General features: G+C 40.4%; 1 protein-coding gene across 1 annotated transcript; it reads left to right on the forward strand.

Moving 5' to 3' along the window:
- The first annotated feature begins 589 nt into the window (after positions 1-589).
- Positions 590-25408, forward strand: LOC144248254 (3'-5' RNA helicase YTHDC2-like). Its single transcript, XM_077790233.1, has 27 exons — positions 590-764; positions 1392-1482; positions 1855-2048; positions 3648-3847; positions 4455-4621; positions 7061-7163; positions 8335-8491; positions 10692-10799; positions 11892-12040; positions 12430-12565; positions 12919-13045; positions 14003-14068; positions 14862-15046; positions 15197-15293; positions 15370-15457; positions 15557-15637; positions 16079-16161; positions 17083-17188; positions 17326-17445; positions 17799-18071; positions 18565-18691; positions 19135-19340; positions 20633-20828; positions 21935-22044; positions 23473-23762; positions 24158-24335; positions 25124-25408. The coding sequence occupies exons 1-27, from the start codon at positions 590-592 to the stop codon at positions 25166-25168; spliced, it is 3858 nt and encodes a 1285-aa protein (XP_077646359.1). The 3' UTR covers positions 25169-25408.
- The last annotated feature ends 947 nt before the right edge of the window (positions 25409-26355 follow it).

Here is a 26355-nt window from a genome sequence, read left to right on the forward strand (position 1 = left end):
AGTCCATCTGCTGAGTATGCATTCTTTACATATAATCAGGAAGCTTATCAGAGTAAAGGAAGCTTATCAGAGTAAAGTACATAGCCAAGGACAAAGTTTCTACATCTGTTTGCTAATGTCTAGAATAACAGGATACTGGTGTATATACATAGCACATAACGTTTTCTTCACTTAATTCTTTTCTAGTCATTTAACCCTTAAGTAGTTCTGAACAGGTCAGGTCCCTGTATCACAAGGACAGCAGGAAAAGCAGGGCAAGCAACACTTTACCGAGTGAGGAGGCTGAGGCCCGAGATGACCCTCGCCACAGCTCCGTTTCACGCCATGCCATGAAAGCAGGTAATTCATGACGGGACAGGGAGCAGGGCCGCGTTCTGCCCGCAGCCACACGCGCAGCGCGCTCCTCGGGCAGCCGTGCCCCCCGAGCGGCGGCACAAGCGCCAATTTCCTCCCGCCGGGGCCGGCTCGGCTGCGGGCGGCTCCAGCCGGCCCCGCCCCGCCCCGGCGGCGCCCTCGGGCCGAGCGGCTGCGGCCCCGGGTCCGGGCGGTGTCGGGGCCGTGCGGGGCCGCGCGGGGCCGTGTCGGGGCCATGTCGCGACACGGGCGGGTCCCGCGGCGGCAGCCCGGCGGGGCTGCGGGGGACGGGGCTGCCGCCGCCGCGGTGCGCGCCCGGGCCGAGCCCCTCGGGGCCGCCGGCGTGGACGAGGTGGTGGCAATAGCGGCGCAGCTGGCCCTGGAGCGGTTCCGGAGCGGGGACGAGGCGGGTGCGCGGCACGGCCCGGCCCGGGGGCAGCTGCGGGTGTGGGGAGGGCGCTGGCAGCGGGTCAGGGAGGGGATCCTGCCCCTCTGCCCGGCCCTGGTGAGGCACGGCTGGGGTGCTGTGTCCATCTCTGGGCTCCCCAGCACGGAGACAGGGAGCTGATAGAGCGGGTCCGGCAGAGACCACTGAGATGGAGGTCTCGCATCAGGAGAGCTGTGGGAGTTGGCCCTGTTTGGCCCAGAGGAGACTGAGAGGGGATCTCACTAATGCATATGAATATCTCCAAGATGAGTCCCAGGAAGGCGGTGCAGGCTTTTTGGTGACAGGACAAGGAGCAATGGCCATAAATTCAAAGAGAAGAAGTTCCACCTGAACATGAGGGAGAGCTTCTTTCCTTTGAGTGGCAGAGCACTGAAACTGCTGCCCAGGGAAAGCATTGAATTTCCCCCTCTGGAAACATCCCAAACCCTAGATGTGTTCCTCTGTCACCTGCTCCAGGTGACCCTGCAGGGGGGTTGCACTGGGTGGTCTCCCTTCCAATCCTAACAATTCTGTGTTCTGTAACATTGAGTTGTCAAGATTACTGCCTGTTGCATTGTTACTGTCTTTTCATTATTATTTATCATTCTAGAGATGGAATTTCCTTCTAGCTTCACTAGTACTGAAAGAGCATTTGTTCACCGGCTCTGTCAGTCTCTTGGACTGGTATCTAAAAGCAAAGGGTGAGTCGGGGTACAGTTTTCAGTTCTTTGGTGCAGATGATAGAATTTCAAGACTAATGATAACCTGATTGATGTTTTCAACATCCTCAACTTGCTGCAAGGAAAAGTATTAGAGAAAAAAGTGTAAAAGTAGCTACAGATATGAGCATCTTTGTTCATTGCTGTATGCATGCTTGGAAAAGCTTGTGACATGCATTTTGGGACAGCATGATTTTATACTCTGTGGATTTAATGGCTCCATTAAAAAAGGTTCTCACTGTGATTTCTGTTTTTTTTCCAAAGATTTTGCTTAGCATCTCATACCCTGACAGAAAAAAGTTAACCTAGAGTAGGTTCCTTTTTCCTAAAATAAGTTTTCCCTCCCCCTGACAGAAAAGGAGCCAATCGATACCTGACTGTAAGGAAGAAGGATGTGTCAGAGGCACACGCAGTCATGACTTGTGACTTGGCTCTCTGTACGAAACACGCCGTTCGGAGCCTAATTCAGCGCTTTCCCGTCACAAATAAGGAACGCGCGGAGCTCCTGCCAAGGACAGAGCGAGGAAGTGCCTGTGCTGTTGAATCTGGTACGTTCAGCATGTGTTCTGATTTGGACTTGTCCATCGACACCACTCGAAACCACCTGCAACCCAGTGACAAAACAAACCTCTTCCTGCTCTGTCCCCTCTGGTGTCCTAACAGACACCTTCAAACAAATGCATTAATTTTCCTTACTTTTAAGGTCTTTTATAACTGGTGCTGTGAGGAATTTGGGAAGTCGTATCATGCACATTGAGATGTCCACCTTGTGTTGTGTTAATTTAGAATCTTTGAGCCAGTTCCAGCCAAATCTTTTTGGAAGCACATTTTGAAATGTGGCTTCACAGAAGTAACTATGAGGTGGGGTTGAAGAGTCAGTGTTACTGTGATGCCATAAGAATGCCTATATTAGAAAATGAGGTTGTCTGTTCTGCTTACAGAAATTAATGTGCTTGATAAATCAAAAATTTCAGTTTTTACTTCTTCATCTCTACAAAATAGATTTGGTCCTTAAGAGACTACTGTCCAGACTTCTTGATTTCTTGAATATGGAAGAGTTCACGGAAAGACAAACTTCGGTCTAAATGTTGGGGTTTTTTTTAAAAGCAAGGTTTTAATCTAGATTATTGCTTTAGCAGCTACAAGTGGAAGAGTTGCACTGTGTTTCTGTGTGCAGAGATGGGTGTAGTGAACAGAAAACATTTGTACCAGTATGCCTTGTTTAATTGCATGGTTTTGATACGTGGTGTCTCTTCTTGACGTGCTTTCTTTGCTGTTATTTCCAATTGTTTTAGTTGTTTAATAGGATTGTTATATGAACCAGAGGGAAGCTGTAATAAAAGTACTGAAATGCAATGTCTTAGGAATGTAAGGGATAAGTTAATGAACAGTCTAATATTTGCCTTTCTCTGCATCTCAAGAATGTATTTTTAGTTCTCCTGATCTCTTAGTCTGTTTGTCTTGGTACAACAGAGCTTGAAATTTAGAATATGAATCTGTTAATGGCATTACATATGTATAACTGAGTTTACAGCAAACTTTTCATTCTGCCAGAGAATAATTCTCAAGGAATTACAGAGTAGCACTTGCAATGATGGATGTGAAGTAGCTCCCTCAGAAGATGTGCCTGTTTTTTGGCTACTTATGCACTGCTTTCTAACACATCGCACTGCTGCGTGGGGGCCAGGGCTCTTGATACAGCATGCTTGCATTGGTATGATTTCAGGCAAATGTGTGGAATAGCTTAAAGGTTTAACTCTGTCAGTGTGTATTTCTAGGGGGAACTGCAGGTGTGAAATGTGGGCGCAGATACAAAGGCCACCAAAATACGCCAGGCTGATATTCTCTGGTTTAGTTTGTTTCTCCTTTTGCTCTTTGTAGGCTTTTTTGACTTGGAGCAATGCTCTGGAAGAGTCTGGTTTTCTTCAAAATACCTATGAAAGTAATAACTGTTTTGAAAAATATCTATTGCAAGCACTGCAGGACATGCTATAAATATGACATCTAAATGTGTGATGGGTTTGTCACTTTACCCACAGGGATGCATAAAAAGCCAGCAATGTTAATTTTTAAGTACAATTTTTGAGCAGTGTTTTTGTGACCTTCCTCTGTGTCTGCATAAATGACCTTTTAACTTGTCTTCACAGAAAAGAAAGAAGTAAACAAGACAAGTGGTCGACTTAATGATGGTATCCCCCAGGTCCCAGGGAAAAGAGGGGAATCAGAGTTTGATTCCTTCAGGCAGTCACTACCAGTTCTTGAAAAACAGGAAGAAATTGTCCAAACCATAAAGGACAATAAAATTGTTTTGATTATAGGAGAGACTGGATCAGGAAAAACGACGCAGGTATGTTGCTTCAATGAAATAAAAACTATAACAGTATTTATTCTAAACTAATGCCAGTTGTGTAACATTTGTGATATGGGGTACTTTGATGCTGTTTCAAGGCTTTCCTTTTCCTGTGTGATTGAAAATGTTGTTCCAATTTATTTTCTTGCTTTTGAAACACTAAGCCTCTAGATAGGTACTAGAAGCAAAAATGATTCCTTACAATTTTCTGGTAGATACCATTTTTTCATTAAAATAATACAAAATATTGAAGGGAAAGTAGCTGTGATGTTTGTATAACCCTTTTTCTTCTAAGGCTAGTTCTGTTCTTAGTATCCAGAGTAATCTATTTTTTGTGTTAAAATGTGAGATTATCTGCAGGGCTTTGGTTTTTTTTTTTAGATTTCTCTGAAGCAGGAGGGAGGCACTGTAAGGTTTTTCTTTAAAAAAAACCTAAATAGGTTATAATTAGAAATTTACTTTCTGCTGATTCAGATATGCTTGCTATGATAATTGTAATGAAAAGTCTTTTGCAATGTGCAATATTGATATGCAGTTAATGGTTTCCCTGTGCTAACAAAGCTGTGACTTTCTCAAAAAGCAAATTTGAACCACTTCTTTACAGATCCCTCAATTTATCCTTGATGACTGCTACAAGAATGGAACTCCCTGTCGTGTGTTTTGTACTCAGCCAAGACGTTTAGCAGCTGTTGCAGTGGCTGAAAGAGTGGCAGCAGAAAGAAGAGAGAAGATTGGCCAGACAATTGGTTACCAGATCCGGTTAGAGAGCAGGTACCAATGATATTTCTAAGTGTCGGTTGATCTTGTGTTAGTCTTGTGAATCTTGTGTACATTGAAACTGCAGTATGTTTGTGTTGCAGCCTCACAGATGGGATACGTTACTGCAGGTAAGGAATACGTAAGAGTGAAAAGGATGGCTTTCTTCCTGTGTTTTGCAGTTTCATGTAGAAGGCTGTCTTACAGAACTGAATCTCAGGTATTTTCTGTTGATTTCTTCTGCATGGAAATCCTTGTCTGATTTTCAGATCAAGTCTACACTTTCTTCTTTTTTTCCCCGTCCTCTCTGCTTTTAACATGTGTGGATTCAAAAGGTCTGCAAGCTTTGAAGGTAGGTGTGAAAACCAGCATGCTGTAACAAATGTTATGTAGTGAGAGTTGATAGGAGCCATAAAAGGGAAAACAGAAAAATTGGAATGTGACTGATGAAGCTGAGCATTATTTATCAGTCTAGCCTGGATTAAATGTATTCTTCTTCAGCTGCTGTGTTTAAAACATGAAGTGATGTAAAAGTAGAGGTTTCAGTATCACTTGATGAATTTGTCTGTAAAGCAGAGCATGAATGGATTGTTTGGGGTTTTTACATCTTGCACCGTGTAGCGAAATGACATTTCAGGGAAAGGCCAGCAGTTGAGATATGAGTGACCAGAAGATGGCTAAAGGTTGTGTTGCTTGAGTGAACAAAGATAACACATAGCTGGTGAAAATGAATGCACTTGAACAATGAAGCCACAATAAGAATTCAAATATGTGTATGAAAGCTCACAAGGATATTAAGAGATTAGAAGAGCTGGTGAAGATGTGTCACAAATAAGCCGAATGATTAATATATGGAAGTACTATGCTGGCAGAAGAAGAGCAAAGTCAGGTGAAAATGGTAGAATTACTGGGAGCAGTGCAGAAAATCCAGCTTGAGAAAAATCAATACAATTACTCCAGGGAAACACTGAAAGGGGGAGATAACAATATTTTGAGCTGTGGACAAAAGAAATTTGGAGTGGAGATGTTGAGAGGTGTTTCTAGTAAGACAGAAACATAATTTTTAAGGTTTTCTCAACTGTCTTCCAGAGAAAAGCTGTAGAGTACAGTACAGAGGAACTTTTCAGCTCTTTTAGGATGGCAGTAGCAGAGGGAGTAGTGAGAATTGCTGTTTTTATTGGGACAGCTAACTGTGCCCCAGGTATGGAATTGTAACATTTCAGTATTTTCACCTCCTGAAAAACCAGAGGATCAAGCAGATGCCTCTGTGATTTAGTCAGCTGTAATGAGTTGTGTCTTCAAGGCAAGGCTTTGGGAGCTGTGGGGAGGCTTCTGTGAGGACGTGCCAGAAGCCTCTCCCGTGTGTGACAGAGCCGGTGCCAGCCAAGACAGACCTGCCTCTGGCCAAGGCTGAGCCTATCTGCGATGGTGATAGTGCCTCTGGGACAGTGGGGAATGGGGGAGGAAAACCTGCACAACAGAGGCAGCAGTTCATGAAGAGTGGTGAAAGCATGTGAGAGAAGCAGCTCTGCACACAGGAAGGTCAGTGCAGAAGGGGAGGAGATTCTCCAGGTGCCAGAGCAGCCCATGGTGCAGCCCATGGTGAGGCAGCTGTGGCCCAGCAGGCTGTGGAGGTCCGTGGTGCAGCAGGGATCCTCCTGTGAAGGATTCTGTGTTGGAGCAGGTAGATGCTTGAAGGAGACTGTGATCCTCTGGGAAGTCTGTGCTGAAACAGGCTCCTGGCAGAAGCTGCGGCCCCGGGGAGGGAGCCACACAGAAGCAGGTTTGCTGTCAGGATTGTGACCCTGTGGGGTCCCACACTGGAGCAAACTGTTCCTGAAGCACTGTACCCTGTGGAAAAGGACCTGTGCTGCAGCAGTTCCTGGAGAACTGCAGCCCATGGGAAGGACCCATATTGGAGAAGCTCGTGGAGAGCCCACTTTCCCGTGGGAGAGACCCACATTCTCCTTATCTTTCTCTGGGGCCTGGGAGTCTTTTTGTTATGTTTCTTCTCCCTTGCCCGTGGAGAGGACAGATAGAGTGGCTTGGGTAGGCACTTGGCGTCCAGACAGGCTCATCCCACCACGTGTAGACAAGTACAAAGGCTATAACCAAGCACAGGCTGAGGAATTGGAACCTGGTTTTCCACATGGAATTTTCTAGTAAAATGAATGACGTGCAGGGTTTCTTCACAGTTTTCTTTTATTTCCTTAGTTATTAATATTGAATCTTATTCTTTCAATTAATACGTTGTCCAGAGTTTTGAGGCGCAAGCACTACAAATTGTTAGGAAATGTCTGGGAAAAGGCATAGTTTAAAAACAAGTGGTGTGCATGAATCTTTTGAGGAGAGAACTGTAATTTCTCTTCTGGTCAGCAGCTGCTTTAATTTTTGATCCATGGAAAGCTTTAAATGGTGCAAACCCCTGAGTTGTCTCTGTGATGTGATCCATAGGGTTTCTCCAAAGACGCTGGTAACATTCTGCACTAATGACATGCTCCTTGGCACGCTGATGGCAGGAGACAGCACTCTCTCCACCGTGACCCATGTTATTGTGGTGAGCATCCTGTGGTCTTTCATGTGGGGTGGAGCAATATGTATTGCTTTGGAAAATGAGGTCCTCATTTGTTTTACTGAAATTTGCTGAGCACTTTAGGTGTTTTTGTTTGGTAGAATCTGAATCAACTTCAAAGACTTTCTGAGTCCTCAGAGTAGAATGCATGTTTCGTGCAGTTTGGTGTTTTTCTGTGTGTTTGCGTTTTTCCTGTAAAAATATCTTATTTTCATGCCAATGGTTAAGTGTGGAATCAGGAGGAGTGGAGAGGGACAGAAGTGTAAATATTTCTGAACTTCCATGGTCAGCAGAAAATCCTTAGGGAGGCTTACCTTGATGTGGTTCAATGTGATTGTGTCAGATTTTCTCTTACCATTTGTTTTAGCAATACAGGTTTTCAGTCCATTTGTTTGCCCAGAGTTTTCTAGATAATGTGGAGTCTAATTGCTAGCAAACTATTCAGATTGTTCATTTGTGATTATGTCAATATTCCTATGATGGAACTGAATAAGTAAAGGGAACTAGAATGTTTTTGGCAAGACTTAAGTACTGAAGATGAAAAGGTAAGTTTAGGTGCCTGCCTGTTTATCAGAGTTAAAAAAGCATGAGAATGATTTATACATTCTTGATGTCAGCCTACAAACTTTGTATTTTGACTCCTTGTTTCCTTCATTCATAATATAAATCAAAACAGAAGAATGAAAAAGATGATTAATCAGTTATGTACCTTAACTTATAGGCTTTGTGTATGACTTGTCTAAGCAATTTGTCTGTTTTTCTGATTATGTGGTGTCATACATTTTTTTAAATGCTTATCAGTGGTGAAGTGAGAATTTATTAAAATAAGATTTGTACTTTGTGGTGTTTTCTTGAAATTTGGCTTCAAATACAAAACCAGAGAGGTTTCAGATACTCACTTTAGCCTCTAAAGTTAAGGTGCTTACAGCTTCAGCATTGCAATGCACTCAGCGCTGACAAAAACTTTTTGAGGCATTTTTGTTTCTTTATGGATAGTTTTTTTAAAAAAAACCTATTACTTAAACTAGACTCACACATATTAAGGCCTCTGTAATGTGCCACCAAAACATGTATTTTTTTTTAGAGAAGTTTGTTTTTGTCAGAAGTTGTGAATCTGTGATGGTTTTTTATCTCTTTTTTTCCCTTTTTGTTACAGGATGAAGTACATGAGAGGGATAGGTTCAGTGACTTCTTGCTAATAAAACTGAGAGATGTGCTGCAAAACCAGAATAATTTAAAACTAATTCTCTCTAGTGCTCCTCTAGATGCAAATCTCTTTATTAGGTATTTTGGAAGCTGCCCAGTAATACATAGTAAGTCTTGATCTTAACTCTTAAGTCTGAGTATACCTGCCCTGAGACTCACAGATCTTACTAAACTGTAGCAAATTATTCTGAGTAAAGGCACATGATTAATACACTGAGAATTCCAGGAATCCTTGTTCTTTCTGTATGCAGGTTTCTTGTTTCTTGACTGTTTGCACCTCATTCAAAGTGAAGTGTTTGAGTCACTGGGAGTTCTGTAAATGCAGGTACATCCTGCCCCCCTCCACTCTTAATTGAAGAAGTAGGAAGAGGTTATTGAAGTTCTGTCTTCATGCTGATACAGGACTTAGGAGCTACATGAGTGTGATATATATCAGTGCATTCCAGTAGGATCTTACTCTTCAGGCTTTGTGAAGGTTGTCACTGGTTACTGGATAAAACACAGATAACTGTACCAGTTCAGTTCAGAAATACAGGCTTAGGCAGATTGGGTTTCACATGAAAAAAGAATCACATGATTCTCTGATTTAAGGAAAATTAGTAGTTGCTCATCTAGGTAAATATTCAGAAAAGACATCCAGTTTTGCTTAGTTTGTTTGCAGACTCAGTTACCTGCAGTTAGACTACATTCAAATGCAAAGAAAAGTTACCATTATTTGCTGGTTTAATTTCATTTGACTGATCTTTAGTAAAGCCAAAATGTAAATGCGTGGGAGATTGCGGGTTTTTGTGGGTTTGCGGTTTTTGCCCCACCCTCCTGGCTTGCAGGTTTTCTGCATGGGTGACCTCCTCTGGCACCTTGCAATCCTCTTACTTTTTCAACAGTAATGTCCAACTTTAATGTGTTTTGAAAAGTAGCTTTTAAGAGAAATGCTTTATCTGACAATCAGGTAGACTCTCTGCATGTCAGCCTTTTTAAAAAAAATCTCAATGGTTTTAGGAAATGGGATTGCTTACTGGTTTATTTTAGCAAATGTTTGTGAGGAGGAAACCTTTTTTTCCTTCCTTTTTTTGCAGATGGAATTGTTTAGTTCTCAGTTTTGAATTTCTGCCCAGTTGAATAAGGTTTGCAGCTTGTTGGAGACAGGAATCTGGAAATTACACGTGATTTCATGTTCTTTGAATTTTTTTTGCAAGGGAGTGCCTCGGTTATGATTGTTGTATGACTTTCCAGTTTAGTCTTTTTGCAGCTTCCTGTTCTTTCAGATCGGTCAATTTGTGTTGGAAAATCTGCTGGCAATCTCTCCCAATCTCTCCAATTTACCACAGTGTTTGTGCTGGTTATGTAACAGGCCAATAACAATTCAAAAGATATTTTTTTCCCGTTTTTTGTTGTTGTTGTTGTTTTGGGGTTTTTTTTTTGTTTTTTTTTTGGTTAATTTAAGAATTAAAAGAAGTGGCTTTGTCTGTTAATTTAATATACAAGGTTTGAGTCTCCTTCAGCAATACGGCTGACAAAATCCTGACCACAGAAACCACATTTTGTGGCTGTGGATCGCTGTAGTACACAGAGTTTGTGATCAGTGTTGGAAGGCTTCCTCTGTGACCAGCTTCTAAAAGTATGTGAATTGTGGATTGTTCTTTCTGAAGGAAAATCCTGAGTGTTCCTGAGTCAGGTTAAGGAACAAGAAATCAAAATGTAGAGATTTTAATCTTCATGCAAAAAGCATCCTGCAATGTCGACAGATAAGGTCTAGAAAACAGTCCTGTTGAAAAAGAGATCAGGATAAATTATCAGAAGGTAAAGGCCGCTGGGATGTCTCATCTGTCAAGAAGTATTCAGTAAAGAAAGCTCAGCTTTGCTGAATTAGTAGAGGACATGGAGATAAGGCTGCCTTCTCACATGATTCTCATGAAAAGAAAGGAGTTCAGTACAAAGATTTACTGTCTCTGTGTGGAACCTTGCAAAAAGCTGTATTAATTGCTTATTATTTAATTACATTTTTAATCCAGATGGGAGACTTACATGGCAAGTTCTTGTTTGTAAGCCTAAACAAAAACAGCTGTTTTCTTTTTCTCGTTTAAAAAAAAATTGTAGTTAATAATTGTCAATCTTACGAACATCTGCTGGAACACTTCATAAAATTGAAGAGGTTGAGGAGAAACAAGGTGGCATTTGATTTTGGAAATGTTTTGTTTTGTACAGTTTCGAGAAAAATAAACTCCAGTGAAGGTAGTTTTTTAAAAAATTAATTCTGTAAGTGAAGCTGGTGAATATATGATCTTTTACGGATTTTTTCTATTTTAGTCCAAGGGAGACCTTTTGAAGTTAAAGAGATGTTTCTGGAGGACATTTTACGAAGCACTGGGTATACAAACAAAGAGATGGTGAAGTACAAAGAAAAGAAGCAGCAAGGTCAGTGGACTTGTTAATTCTAAGGGTTGGCAATGAGAATCATTGATTGAACAAACAATTAACAGGATTATTTTCTGTTGAAATTCCAGAGTCAGGAGATTAAATGAGTGTGATTTAGATGACAGCAAGTATCTTTAAGCTGTCAATATTTACATTATGGAAATAGTTTATGCAATTAAAGAAAAAAGATCACTTTGATTCAGTGGTTGCATTCTGTTTTCACTCAGTTGATGAATGTCATCTTTTTTCTAATTATTATGCTGTAGAGTTATATATAACTGGGGGCTCTGCCCACATGAATGCTAAAGAAGCATAGGATGCTCTGTACCTTTGGGTGCAAATTAAAGTGCAGCTATTAAAGCAGGCATGATTTTGTACATCTTGCACTAAATGGACAAGGTATTCCCTTCAGTAACATTTTTCACTGCTTTCTTCAGGCATGGATGTATTTTTTTAAGTGTTAACACTCTTGAGCTAAACATCATTGGTTTTAAGTTGATTAAGTAGATACTGCTTCAGAAGTTTTCCTGGCAACTGAAAGTAATGATCCCAGTGATTATTTAAAGGAAAAGTAAAAAATGCAAACCCCAAAGCTATAACATTCAATATCCAGTCCTAACTGGGTATTGATCACAGTGCTCATCTCTGATCACTGGGGTCAGAAAAGTTCAGTTAGGACACTGGTGTTTTCTGATGTTTCTTCCACTGGTGTAGAAAAGTAAGTTGTTACATGCAGGGACTGTATCACTTGTCTTCAGAATTCCATTTGTGGAAAAAGATCTGGCCTGAGATTGTGTGGAAGGTGATTACTTAAGGAAGATACTTTGAATGCAGTAGTTTGGAATAATGGAGGTTTGGGGGGTTAAACACCAAAGTGTTGGGTTTTACCTCGTTTTTATAGCCCTGGTGCAGTGCACTTTGGGTACCCTTAAACATGTCATTTCTGTTGGACTGGTAGTAGCATTCTAGACTAAAAAAAGATGTTGAATGGGTAAAACTTGGTAAAACCTGCTGTGACTAACTTTTTTAGTAGAAAACAATGGATAATAAATATGACTCTAAAACTTTCTTGGGGAATACTTTGCATTCTAGAAGAGAAACAGAAGAACACTCTTGCTGAGTGGTGTTCAGCTCAAGATAACACTAACAAAGGGACATCTCGGAGACAAAAATCGGTTCCAAGGACAAATGAGGAGTACAAACGGTTGGATGATGGCGGTGACACAGTATTTAATCAACTGGTAAGTTTTTTCTTTAGTCGGAAGAGATGTTACAGGTGTTTATATTTGTGTTGTATTACTAGCCATTTAAAATCTGTTTTCTAAAGTTCTGTTGAATCTTTCAGGACATTAACGTATTTTAAAGATTACTTGATGAGGATGAACGGCTCTAGCTGAAGTGTGCTCTTCAGTTCGGGTGGTTGCACACAGCTTTTCCTCAGATCAAATGGCTCGACTGCCATTGTGTTCGTACTTGCGTATGACAAAATCAATGCATGAACCGATGCCTGAGTGCTGGGTTTCTGTGGCTGCTGGGAAAAATAACCATTCCAATTCTTTGTGGGTAATGTATGAGAATAAAGACAACTCTTGGAAAAGATTAAGCTTTCAATATTGTTTTTTATCTTCAGACTGAAAAAGATGTGAATTGCCTTGAACCGTGGATAGTAAAAGAAATGGATTCCTGTCTTTCTGACATCTGGTTGCATAAAGATATTGATTCGTTTGCTCAGCTGTTAAATCTTATTTTAACTGAAAATGTCAGTGGTAAGTTTCATGTGTTATTGCATAAGAAAAGAGCAACCTCAGATGTACTTAGATTTTTATGGCTACTTTTATCTCCAGTTTCAAATGGTGTTACCTTTGCATTCTGATGCTGACTGAAAAATGATAGGGCTAGCAGAAATAATGAGTTGTTTAGTTAGTTATTGTTTTGAAGTATTGACAGAAGTGTGTTTCTAAAACAGTGTAGAATTCATATGAACTAACTTCAGAGATAAAGTGAGGAAACAAATTCTCTTTGGGCTGGAATTTGAAAGCAGTATTTGTACTATATTTAGATGAAAAAATAACATTTCTACTGGGTTTGCTGGCTTTTTTTTTTTTTTTTTATTTCTCAGTTGATTATAGGCACAGTGAAACTGGTGCGACTGCTCTGATGATTTCTTCAGGGGGAGGCTTTTTGAGTCAAGTAGAACAGTTGATCAGCATGGGAGCAAGTATCCACTGCAAATCATCTAATGGCTGGTAAAAACAGAGAAACCAAAAGATAGATTTATTTGTCAATATAGGAGAGAGGAAGAAAATTCTTTAACATCTAAATTAATTTGCTAGCTTATCACACTGCTGTAAGAACTATAGATTTTGACAGCCTCAACAATTTCTAACTCCTGATAATCACATTGTTTTCTGTAAATTCTAAATTGAATTCTTAATTACATGGTCTTGATTGTGAGCTATAAATTTTGTTTCAGTAGGTCTTGTTTAGGATACTGGTTAGTAGAACAACTGTAATCTACTGAACTGAACCAAAATATTTGGCAATTCCTATTTTCATGGAGTTACACATATCAGAAGATCTTTCTGTTATGTTTCTAAATATATTGTAGCATGTAAAAATATTTGTGGATCTGTAGAAACTCAGGTTTTGTGGTCATGGAGTATGTCTTCATATAAACAGGGAAGTACAGTAAATAATTGTAGTATGGAATGATAAGAATTAGGATTCCAGGGGTCTGATATTTGGTACTAACATTTGAATAACTTGGGGAAGAAATGCAATTTAAAGTTAAAAGGGTGAACTGCATAGTGAGGACAGCTTCTGAAAGACATGAAATAGCCAGATGTTATGCCTGGGGTGTGACTTTTTGAGATGACTTCAAGGATACTGCAAACAGGCAGGTCTGATCTCTGCACCATTTTTAAAGGAATGGCACCTTCTTCCTCCTCACTTCCTTGAGCATGTTTGCTCCTGTGTAAAACTGACATTCTGTTGTGGTAAAGAACTGTAGTCACCTAAAAGTCAGCTGTTAACACCTATTCAAGCACTTTCAAATGGGAAGTTGCAGATCCAGCAATAACAGTACTGATGTCAATACAGAAATGGGTACAAAAGTCTGATGTCAATTGCCTCTCCTGATGTGCTCTTCATATGCATCTTTTGAAGTGAAAAGTCTAATAAAAATACTTGTGCAACTATTTCAGGATGGCTGTGGACTGGGCTAGGCACTTTGGACAGACAGAGGTTGTTCATCTGTTGGAATCCTACAGGTAAGCTGTAACTGTTTTGCAGAATGAGTTGTATATGATATACATAGAGTTGTGATGGGAAATTTGAGATTTGTGTTCTTCTAATCAGAACAGGTTTTAGCTTTTCATGCTCTAAAATCTGGACTTAATAGCAATACCTTTTTTTAAGAATAGGAGTATTTCAAAAAATAAACAGCAAAAAAGTTTGTACTCAATAGCATATTGTTTATGCTTGCACAACTTGCTAATTCTATACTATGTACCATTTTCTTTTCACATGCTTATTTTGGAAACAAATCTGTAATGTGTTTTTATCTATATTTTTTATATGCAATAGGCATATTAAAGAAAATTTGCAGAAGTAATGTGTACACTAGGCCATTCAAGAATGATTTTCTGATTAACTTACAGTTGTCATACTTGTGGTAGTGTTTTGTAAAGATTATCTCTACTATAATTTCTCTTAGTGTAGTTTCTGCTAGTGGGAAATTTTTGGAGAAGACATATCTCTCAAATATTTTTACTTGAACAGATAAACGAGAAGTATCTTTATACTTTCCTTTGCTTATGGTTGTGTTTCAATGAAGTTGAAGAAAACTAAAGTTAACACTAATAAATAAAGTGGCATCCTTCATTGGGTTAACATTGGAATCAGTAAACAGTAATAGTATGGTGATTCCCTTCTGCAACACTTAAACATCAGAATTCAAGACCAACAGTCTTGAATTGAGTTGGTCTCAATCTAAGTTTGATTTGATGGCTCAATGCAAACCCGAAGGGGCAGCCTTGATTCTGGTGTATTTTCCTGTTACAGCGCTTCATTTGGATTTGGAAACATGGATGAAAGTTCCAGTTCCCTGGTCCAAAAAAGTGCTAGTGACCTTAGTGCAGAGGACAGAGAGCTACTGACAGCTTACCATCACAGTTTTGATGATGAAAAAGTGGATCTGGATCTGATAATGCACTTACTTCACAGCATCTGTCATAGTTCTGATGCAGGTAGGTAAATACCTAACCAGTGGTTGTGGATTTGACTTCTGATAATCATGCTCTTTTTTCAGCAATCCACAGATGTTAAAACCTTCTGAGTGCTATTCGACATGTATTTGAATTTTCTGTTTAACTTTGCAAACCCACTTCCTTTTTTAGGAGCAATTTTAATATTTCTTCCTGGGTATGATGAGATAGTGAGCCTGAGGGACCGCATTGTTTTGGATGACAAGAGATTTTCTGATAATGCTCACAGGTAAAACCTTTAGTTACTGTGGCTTTTCATTGCTTCTTTTAAGGATCCTTAAAATGTTCCTTTTGTCTTGCATTAGATACCAAGTTTTCGTGCTTCATTCAAGTATGCAGACTTTGGACCAGAAGAAAGTGCTTGAAAGTCCACCTTTTGGCATCCGCAAAATTGCAAGTATTAGAGGACTTTTTCCAATGCCACAATGACCTATTTTGCCATTGCTTTTGCAGTTATTATAGTTTTGGTGGTTTTGGGTTTTTTCTTTGCAGATTCTTTCTACTAATATTGCAGAAACCAGCATAACAGTCAATGATGTGGTGTTTGTCATTGACTCAGGAAAGGTGAAAGAGGTAGGACTGCCTTAAATTTTCCTAGTGTGATTCTAAAACACACAGTGTATAAATTTTGGAGAACTTTTTTTTTTTTTTTTATTACTTTACAGTAAAGTGAGAAAAAGCTTTTACTAGCTGAGAGCTAGTGCCTGTCAGGCAACAGTCCTTTCTGAAAGGCTTCAACATGAATTTGTTTTAAGACAAATACTGTAAGCTATCCGTCTCAAAAACCTTGAAAATCTTGAATTTCAAAACTTGTGGAGCATTAAGATACTAGAAAGGAGATACCCTCATTAATTCACTTGAAATTGAGAAGGTACCTTTGTCTCAGAAGCTGCTGTATATATTACTATTTCATACTTTTTAGAAAACTCCTGTTGGTAATCTAACTAACTAGTAACTTGTATTTCATGTACCCTATTGAGTTTTCAGTTTGTATTCCTTTCTTTGTTTTTCTAGAAGTCTTTTGATGCACTGAGTTGTGCTACAGTGCTAAAAATGGGGTGGATTTCAAAAGCCAGTGCTATCCAGAGAAAAGGCAGGTAATAAATGCCTCATAGTGGTTCCCATTTTGCAGATATGCACAGTCCTTTATGTTTAGAATAAACCACACAACATAGTAATTGTTTCTGGCCTATTCCGGTGTTGTGTTGCATAGAGGCCAACACTGGTTCTCTGCAGACGAGTAGGCGTCAGCATGTATTTCCTTGGAATAATCTCCCAAGTTGTAGAAAAGTGATGCTCAGGCATTTCCCAAAGGTCTGGGTTGTTTTCCCCCCATTAATTTGTTCTCCTTCCTCTTTCTCCCACGTAGCACCCGCAGTCACAATGTTTTCACATCATGTGTATGGGCAGAGGACTGCCTATTTCACTTTCTCCAAGCTATCCATGACTTAACAGGCCATGATTATATTCTTCCCAGCACTGTGGGGGAGGGCTCAGAAGTTTATGTAGCAACAAATGCCTGTTTAATCAATCATATTGGCATTAAGCTGCATGTATGCACATAGATGTATATGACTGAGAGAATTTGCTCATTCCTCCCTCATTCACTCACAAGTTACTTCATCTTTATTCTACCTTTTACTCCAAGGATAACTTCTGTTTAGGGGATGTGAGGGGAAGCAAGAAAGTTTGCAACTGGTTCCTTACAACAAAGGATGATTGAGATTTGGACTGGTCTTAGGTTAGCAAAAAACCCACAGCACTTTACATTAGAAAAGCCTTGTTTTTCTTTCTCCAGATTTCTCAGTGTTGGGTTAAAATTACAGTAAAAAATTGCCACACTCTCAAAAATAATTAATGATTAGGAAATTCTCATGTTGCATGTGACCTAACAACACTTTCTTCATTGTAGTGCCTCTTCTTTTCCATTCTGAGTTTCTGTGTCTGTTTGTTGGCTTTTGGTTTTGTTTTTAGAAAGAAATCCTCATTTTCACAACTTCCCATATTTTATTTTCAAGGGCTGGGCGCTGTCAGCCTGGGGTCTGCTTTCATCTCTTCAGCAGGCTCCGATTTCAGAATATGTTGGAATTTCAATCTCCAGAACTTCTAAGACTGCCGCTTCAGGTGCATGTTCAGTTAGAAACTATAACTTTAAAAAATACAATGTCCTCAAACCATACTACTAATTGCAACAAATCATGTGTTTGGCGGCTGCTTCCAAATCTTGGTAATCTTTTTTTGTACTGCCTTTTACCTTGCAGGAGATCTGTTTGTACACAAAAATTCTGGCTCCAATTAATTGTCCAATTGTAGACTTTCTTATGAAAGCTCCTGATCCTCCGCCTGCTGTAACTGTGAGAAATGCTGTGCATATGCTTAAGGTCAGAAAAGGAATAAGTTTAGATGGTAATTGTGTTTGATCCCAAATTTGTGGTGTAGCAGTTTACTGACTTCAGTTTGTACTGAAGCTGTTTTTAATTACTTAAGGATGTTTTGAAGTTTTGCTTGTTGTCTGTTTTCATTTTGTGTGTGGGGATGTGTTTTTCCATGTCAAGGGAAGAGAGTGCTTCAAAGTCTTGTCTCTGTTAATAGTCTGACTTGCTTCTTCAGTGTTTGGAAACAAGTCTAGTTAAAGTCCATTATTCACATCCTTTTTGCTTTCACTGTAAATTGATTTTGTCCACTGTACCCATCCTCCTCTCCTTTATTTGTTTGTTTGTTTGTTTATGAACAGACCATAGATGCCCTGGACCCTTGGGAAGATCTCACTGAGCTTGGTTATCAGCTGACTGAATTACCTGTAGAGCCACACCTCGGTAAAATGGTGTTGTATGCTGTAGTTCTGAAGTGCCTGGATCCTGTTCTGACCATTGCCTGTGCTCTTGCCTGCCAAGACCCTTTTGTGCTGCCCACGCTGGCCTCCCAAAAGCGTGCAGCCGTGCTGTGCAGGAAGCGTTTTGCTGCCGGGACATTCAGTGACCACATGGCCCTGCTCAGGGCTTTCCAGGTAGTCTTTCATTTCAGAGAGTACTAATCACAGCACATCACCCAAGCAAAATGCAGATGTACCAGTTGGATGTAGAGTGGCGGACTGTGATTAAGTCCTCAGAGAAGACTTTCTTTTTGCCTAGTGCCTTTCCTGTGTATTGGACTCATAAATTTGTGAGGGAACCCTTTTTGTAGTATGTTTTGTTTCAAACCCTAGAAAATTTTGAATGTTTCAACAATGTGCCTCTTTGCATCCTACTACACTGAACTTTGAATCATGATCTTAATGTAATGATCTTTATTTATTGTTTTAATTTGACATAATCATCACTAGAGTGAGCACATAAAGAGAATCTAATTGTTGAACAGAAAAAATAATCTGGTTTGATACATTAACTTTTAGAGTGGGTTTTGCATTCATTTTATTGACATAAATGTAATCTTTAAAAAAACACCTGCAGTTTTTAGTTTAAGTCCTTCAAATTAATAGGCAAATGTAAAAACATTTTCAGGCATGGCAGAAGGCACGCAGTGATGGCTGGGAGAGAGCCTTCTGTGAAAAGAACTTTCTGTCCCGAGCCACAGTGGAAATCATTGCAGGAATGAGAACACAGGTGCTTGGCCAGCTTAGAGCCTCAGGTAGAGAAGTTGGAAACAATTTTAACGTTGTTTTAAAGTCAAGCATATAGAAATTGTAACAAAAATCATGTTCACTGGTGTAATTTTCCTTAATTTGAAATACACTGTCATGCACACATTCATGCAGGGTATGGTGCAGATGAGGAATTGTGGCTGATCAAACTGAAAGCACCTTCATCTCCACATGCCACTGCGTTTCATGTTTTAATGAATTATTCCCATAGGAAATGTCTTTATATTGTAGAAAATAGTGGTATTCTGTGTCAGTATGAAACCCCTTATCAGGAAGGATTTCAGTGTAATGGTTTCTTCTTGGTGCTGTTAAGGTTGGCAGTGGTGAAAAATGCAACAAAGAAGTCATTTATTTCACCTTTTGTTTCTGACTCCTTTTGAGAGCCAAACACAAGGTAACATGGCACTGTTTTGTCTCTTTCATTTGTCAGGTTTTGTGAGAGCCAGAGGAGGAGCTGATATTAGAGATGTTAATACTAACTCTGAGAACTGGGCTGTAATTAAAGGTGCCTTAGTGGCTGGGATGTATCCCAATCTTGTGCATGTAGACAGAGACAGCCTGGTGTTGACGGAACCAAAGGAGAAGAAAGTGCGATTTCATCCTACCTCTGTTCTTGGTCAGTCTCAATATAAAAAGGTAAAGACACTTTGAATTCATAGTTCAAAAAAAAGGGCACTAAAATCTCTCACGTGTTTTAGAAATGTCTTTTCCTGTTTGTCAGTACTTCAAAAGCAGTATAGGCATTTAACACTACAGCTTTAGAAAATACTGTTCTACCCAGCTGATAGAATTGGAGTTGATTCATTTTTCTGTCGTTTCAGTTAGTCCTTTCTCTAGATGGAAAAGGCAAAAAGGCAAAAAAACTGCCCTGCTATAAAATTGTTTTAAAGATATAATGATCCCTATTCTTAAAAGCAAGTTTTTCTCTGAAACTCATTTTTAACATTTCTTTTTAAAACAACATATTTTGTTTTACCATGGTAGGATAATTGATGAATCTGGTTGAATTCTCACACTTTTTTATGTGCATGTGCGGCTTTCGGGGGGTTCTCGCTGCTGTCCCCCGTCCCTCCCCGGCCCCCCGGGACCCTCCGGCTAGCTGTCCCCTCCAGGGCCGGGGTTTTCCGCGGTCCCGCTGCCCTGGGCTCACCAGGCAGGGCTGGGTTAGCACGGTCCGAGCGGCAGCGTTGCCTCAGTCGCCGCTAGGATTTGAGATAAAGAGACCAAGAGAGACCAATGGTATGCTTGTCCAGAGAGGTTGTATTGCCTGAACGGTTGCAGGGACCAAAAGCCCCGGGCTATTGCCCAGATACAGTTTTATACAGCAGAATTAAGAGTTAAGGTCTAAACAATAGAGACAGTTTTCATCTTAGGCACATCAGAACCGCCCCAGGGGCCAGGTCCAATGGGAACTGCTCAGGGGTGGGGAGAAAGGGGGTTTAGAGAGGAATGCTGAAGCAGGACTTTCCTTAAACAATGGAGCATACATAAATGTATCTTTTCCCTCAGTTTCTCATTTCCAGGGCCTTCCTAAAACAATGGGGCATACATAAATGTATCTTTTTCCTCTGTTTACCATTCCCAAGGCCTTTCTAAAACCTTCCTCCACACTACCATGCCAGCATGATAGCAACATGCATGTATATTTTTATATGTATATAATTGTACATGTATTTAATTCTCAAAATACAGAATCATAGAATGGTTTGTGTTGGAAGGGACCTTAAAGCTTATCTCATTCCAGCCCCTGCCATGGGCAGGGACACCTTCCACTAGTCCAGGTTGCTCAGAGCTCCACCCAGCCTGGCCTTGGGCACTGCCAGGTTGAGGCACCCACAGTGTCTCCGGATAAAATGAGAAATACGTTCAAATTTACATTAATTACAGGTAGAGGGTACAATAGCCTGGTTTTACCTGCTCTTCCACAGATTGCCCCAGCAAATGGACAAGCTGCAGCCATCCAGGCCCTCCCCACAGACTGGCTTATATATGATGAAATGACGAGAGCTCACAAGACAGCAAACATCAGGTGCTGCTCTGTTGTGACACCTGTCACCGTGGCCCTCTTCTGTGGACCAGCCAGACTGCAAAGTAATGCCTTGCAGGCATCTTCATCCTTTCAAGGTACACTGGAGTCTGGATTTGGGATGTTTCCATTGGTATACATCAGCGTGTGACATGCAGAGCTTATTTTTAAGTAATATTTAATACATATATTGGCTGATTCTGGAAACAGCGCTGTTATAATTCCTGTAGCTATTCAGGAAGAGTTTGTTGGTTCTGTAACAAATCTCTCCATTTTGGGATTCCTTACCTATTCAAGTCCATAAATTACACAGTCGTAGGGTCTCAGAAACTGCAGTATAGTTTGTAAGGAAAGAATGCAGCCACAATATCTAATGAGAACTGTAGTATTGGTACTGAGAAGTGTAGTATGCATGTTCTCTTTCTGCAGACTACTTTATTTGAATCATTGAACCAGATTATTCAAACAGAATAATTTAGAAACAATCAGTATGGCAAACAAGTCATGTTGCTTCTAGCTAACACATACATTTTCAAGATATGTTCTACTGATAATTTTTAATTTCAGTTAACTGTACTATTAACTGTAAGTAATAGAGAATATATTTACATTTCCTTCTTTTTTTCTCATTTAAATTGAGTCCTGTTGGAATGGAAGCAAAAATAACTGCTTCTAGTTGTCATAGTTTGAATCAAACTAAAAGTCCAACTTATTTCTAAAGCTTTCCTGTCTTGCTTTTAAACTGTGAACCTTAGAGTAGTACTCATGCTGACTGAATTGCACTTAAGAAAAAGAAAGAATCCTAATTAATAGCCATACATATTTTTTTTTCTTACTGGGTCTTTAAATCTGCTGTTTTACTAGGAAATAGAGGCATGTGTGATTTTGCCAACAGCTTTAGGCAAAAGTTGTATAGTGGCCTGTGAAAACTGGTGAAGGTACATGAGTTGGGTCACATCATATCAATCCACGTTTTTACATAGTAGGACCTTCAGCAGGTCTGGCTACTTGATTGCTGCTATCTGGAGCAAAGACTTTGCAGTGTATTTGCAGAAAAGAAGAGGTAGTTTTACAAATGTTTACATTTAAAGTCAATTTTAGAAGGAAAAATATTGCTGGTAATATAGTAGTATGCGGGTTTTTGTATAGAAATAATAGTAGAAAAAATATGGAAATTCTGATGAACCTTTTGTCTTTAATTCAGGGGGAGGGGTATCTAATGATAGCAGCGACAGTGAGATGGAGGACAGGACGTCTGCTGATCTGGCACTGCTGAAGCTGGATGAATGGCTCCATCTTAAACTGGACCCTGAAGTAAGAAATTACTCCTGGGTTTGCTTCATGTAGAGGAATTGTAAAAAGATGTGAAAAGGTTTTTGTAACATTTGAGTAGCCAAGAATTTTCTCCAAGAATGTCATGGTCCATTTAGGTCTCTCGAACTAGGTACTCTGTGATTTAACCTTTACTTCACAAGCTCATTAAGAATTAAACGGCTTCAATCCCCTTTGGCACAGAGTTGTCTGTTGCATGAATTTGTGTATTCAAAATCCAAGTTGCAGTGTTTGATCACCTGTCACCCATACCTTTCTCTTCTTTTACCTGTCAGCAGAAAGAAAGAGAATAGTCACCTAAGTCAACAGTGAGAGTGCTCATCCCTCTTCCTCCATATTGGTGTGGGTGTCCTGTCTCTCACAAAAGGGAGCAGGAAAGCCTCAGCAATCCAGATGCTGTTGGGTCTGTTTCAAAAACTTTCTGGGTAATATGATGTTTTATATCTGAGCTTGGCAGTTTTGTCCCTTTCCACAAGTCAGCAGATTCTGAAGAGACTGGCAGACAAAAAATGATGACTGCAAGGGACAGCAAGCTGCAGGTGACAGTGACAGCATAAGGGCCCTTCTGCTCCTTCTGGCCTCCTGTCCTGCCTGCATGGTGCTCCATCAGGCCATAGCACAAGCTGGGATAAGCTAAAATCTGGACAGGAGCTGAGAGAACAGTCACATTGGCATATTGTGTTCTTCTTTCTCTGAGAGGATAACCAAAATCAGATCAAAAAAGGAGCACTTGAAGCTGAAGTTGCTGAGAGAAAGTTGCTGTCAGATTTTGGAAGGATACATTTCAAATCCTCTTTGAAATAGAAGTCTTTATGTCATTGAGGAGCTGTGGCTGCAGTTTATGGGTCATGAAACACACAACTTTACCAACTCTAATAATAATACTCTCTCTCCTAGTCATGTCCAGAAGAGTGATTTTTAAAAATTTATCGTAATGGAAGCGTTTCTGGTAGCAGAATTAGACAATAGTCTTCTGAATTTAGTCATCACACTTGACCAGGTGTCGATGTAAGAAAAATATCACTTAGAGCTCTTTTCTATCAACTATACTGAAGAGTGCATGAGTAGAGACTGATTTGAGAGGAAGGGCATAAAGCATGAAAGGATTGAGTTTTCTTGAAAGATAAGAAGGAAAAAAAAAGTCTGTGGAATTACAATACAAAGCTAAGTTTAGTACAGAGCTAAATGAAATGTTTCCAAAATGACCTTGTACCCAAGGAAAAGAAAGCAAATTAACATCATAGTTTAAATATGGATTATTCCCCTTCCCCAAGACCTTAGTCTTGCCTTCAATTCTGGGCTCTGTTTATATTGGAATGCCAGGTGTTGCTTGATAGGGAAAAGACAGGGTTCTCTTACCTGTGTGATCTAATTTTCATCAGTATTTAACAGAATTGGAATTCATTGCAGGCTGCTGGTATGCTGCTGCAGCTCAGGCAGAAGTGGCACAGCTTGTTTCTGCGTCGTATGCGAGCTCCTTCTAAGCTGTGGTCTCAGGTTGATGAAACAACTGTAAGAGCAATTACAGCTGTTCTGAGTGCTGAAGAACAGTCTGCAGGTCTGCAGCAGCCTTCAGGAATTGGCCAGAGACCAAGGCCTGTGACTTGTGAAGAACTTCCTTTGGCACCTACATGGAAGTCAACCAGCAGCAGAAAAAGCTCAACAGAAACAGAATTGTCTGACTCCTCTCATGCTGAAAAGTAAGATGCTGAGGTCTTCTGCTTACTGTAGGTTGCAGTTTATGTATACAAGTATCACTTAAGTTTCTGCTAGTAATAGGTGAAAACAGTGGAAGTACATTTGGAAGGTGTTATACTGTTGTATGCTGCATTGTAATCCCAAAGAGAAGTATTTCATACCTGGGGCTGCTGTTTGAGAGAGCAGTCAGGAATATTGTCCATGAATTGTGATGTTTGAGAAGTAGCAGAAGAAGTTTAACAGTAGCATTAAAAAGCAATGAATGGTCAGTATGAGTTTTTAGTTAGGTTTAATAGATGTTGTAGTTGCTGTAATACATGGGGTCATGCTGTAGGTGGACAGGTCGATGTAAATTGTTCAGTGACTGCTTGTGAAACTCAAGGTATGTCCTTTGTAGGGTTTCAGTGAAATCTTCTTCTCCTGCACTCCACCAGCCAAAGAAGTACAAAGAAAAAGACATTTTGCTCTCCGGACAATCCTCAGATGACAGATCAGCTCAGTCCTCAGTAAAACCTGCAGAAAGCAGTAGCTATTCCAGCCCCTGTGCTACTCCTTCTTCTCCAGTGTCTGGAAAGGTAGAGTTCTCTAACATACTACCCTGCTCTTCCAAAATAATAGAATTTCTTGCTGATATCATTCTGCAGTTAGGTATTTTACTGATAAATTAGGAATCTAACGTAGCTTTTCATTTGTAACACTGCATAATACTTCCTTCTGGAATTTAAAAATCTAGACTAAATATCCTTGTTTCACTAGTTTAATACAGCAAAAATAATTTATGGACTGCTGAGGTAAAGCTATCCAAAGTAGAAAAAATGAGATTTAAAAAAAATCCCAAACTTGTTCTAATAAACGTGTAAGTTTTTTTCAACTAAATGAGTATATTATATACATACTTCTGAAGTTTTTGGATTCTGCCTTTTTCTGCATTCATAATAGATTTTCAGTATCAATACTGATTCTGTCTTACCTGCCTTACTATGACTGATTTTTGTGATGGTTATTTTAACAAAGCACACATTTTTAATGAGATTACTGTGACAGTTGTCCCTATATACTTGAATAGTAGACTGCAGTAACACGAAGGAGATCATTCAGAGGAAACTTCATGGACTCATTGGAGGATGTAGTAATTCCTCTTGAATCTTTCAGCTTTTAAATTAAGACAGCGTAAAAGGAAGAAAACATGTTTCCCGAATATAGAAATGCGAGTAGTGTGCTGTAGGCTACACTCTAGGATGATGAATTTTGGTGTCATCTCAAGGTCTGTCAGATTTTAACCAATTCTAATTAATCACTAGGCTTTTTAATCCTATTCTGCTCTACTTGTTTCCTGCCCCTCATGGATGAATTACTGTGGAAGGGGCTAACAGCAGGCCTGTTAGCTAAAGGAGCAAAAAGAAGCTGAGAGGCAAGAAGCTGATCAAGAGCTCTCTCCAAGGCTGCTACCAAGGAGGCTGAGAGAAGAACTGGAGAAAGATAAGGAGAGAACTGCAGCTGGATAAAGCATTTTCAGAAAGTTAACTAAAGTCACTGTTACTGTTCACCAGTGGTGTTATGTTGATTTTTTGTGGCCAACAGTTGGGGTAGAAGAAGTATAAACAATTAGAAAGTTTATAAAAGGTCATGTTCGATAATAAAGAGTTGCCATCTGAGACCGCCTGTGGTCTGTGCTTTGTGTGGCGACCGCCTCACGATGCAGTGTATATACCAGTGACAGCTGGTGCCCACCGCGTGGAGCAGCAGCCTGAGCAGCGTGGTCGGTCTGGAGCCACGCGGGGTCCCAGCGACTGGCAGCCCTGACCCGCTGGGGAGTGGCGGGGGAGGCGGCGCTGGTGCAGCTGAGAGTGGCGGGTGGAAGCCACAGGCAAGTCCTGACCTGATTTTCTCCTATCAACACACCTGGAAGCAGGGGGGGCACCAACTAGTGATAATGGGAGATAAATCTAAAGAGGAAGAGACTGTTTTGGCTACATAGAAAGCTTTGTTAAGAAATAAGGGAATTACTACTTCAGACTATGCCCTTTGTAGTATATTGCTGTGGGCTAGATCATAGGATTTTGCTACTGATCCTGACACAGCATTTAGTGTTAAAGGTTGGAAAAAAAGTCAGGAACAAGCTGTGGGAAGTCACCTGAGCGGGAGATAAAACTTGTCAATCTAGTTGTTACTTGGAGATCGCCTTTTGAGGCATTAAAGGAATGGAAAACAGCGGGAACAAGCAGAGTACAAGGTGGATGAAGATTTGGGGTTGATAAAGGAGTCTGATGGGAGGGATGAGTCAGATGGGGCCTCTGATGGGGAACTTGTTGCATACATCCTTGAAGAAAGTGCAGGTGCCCATGGAAGTTACCAGGCAGGCTACCAAAGCTTCCAGGAAAGTTGCCAGAGCTTCTGGGCTGGATGCTGAAGCTTTTGGGAAAGCTGCTAAGGCTTCTGGGCAGACTGACAGAGTATCTCCTTCTCAGACTCCTAAGCCTCTTTATCTCACCTGCACAGCAGCTTTCAGCGGTGCCTCTATACACTGCACCACTGCGCCAGTTAGCGGAAATGTCTTTGGCAGAGAGACAAACCCAGCTGTCTGCCCCCTGCTCC

This window comes from Lonchura striata, chromosome Z, assembly GCF_046129695.1.
Source record: "Lonchura striata isolate bLonStr1 chromosome Z, bLonStr1.mat, whole genome shotgun sequence".
Taxonomy (NCBI): Eukaryota; Metazoa; Chordata; class Aves; order Passeriformes; family Estrildidae; genus Lonchura; species Lonchura striata.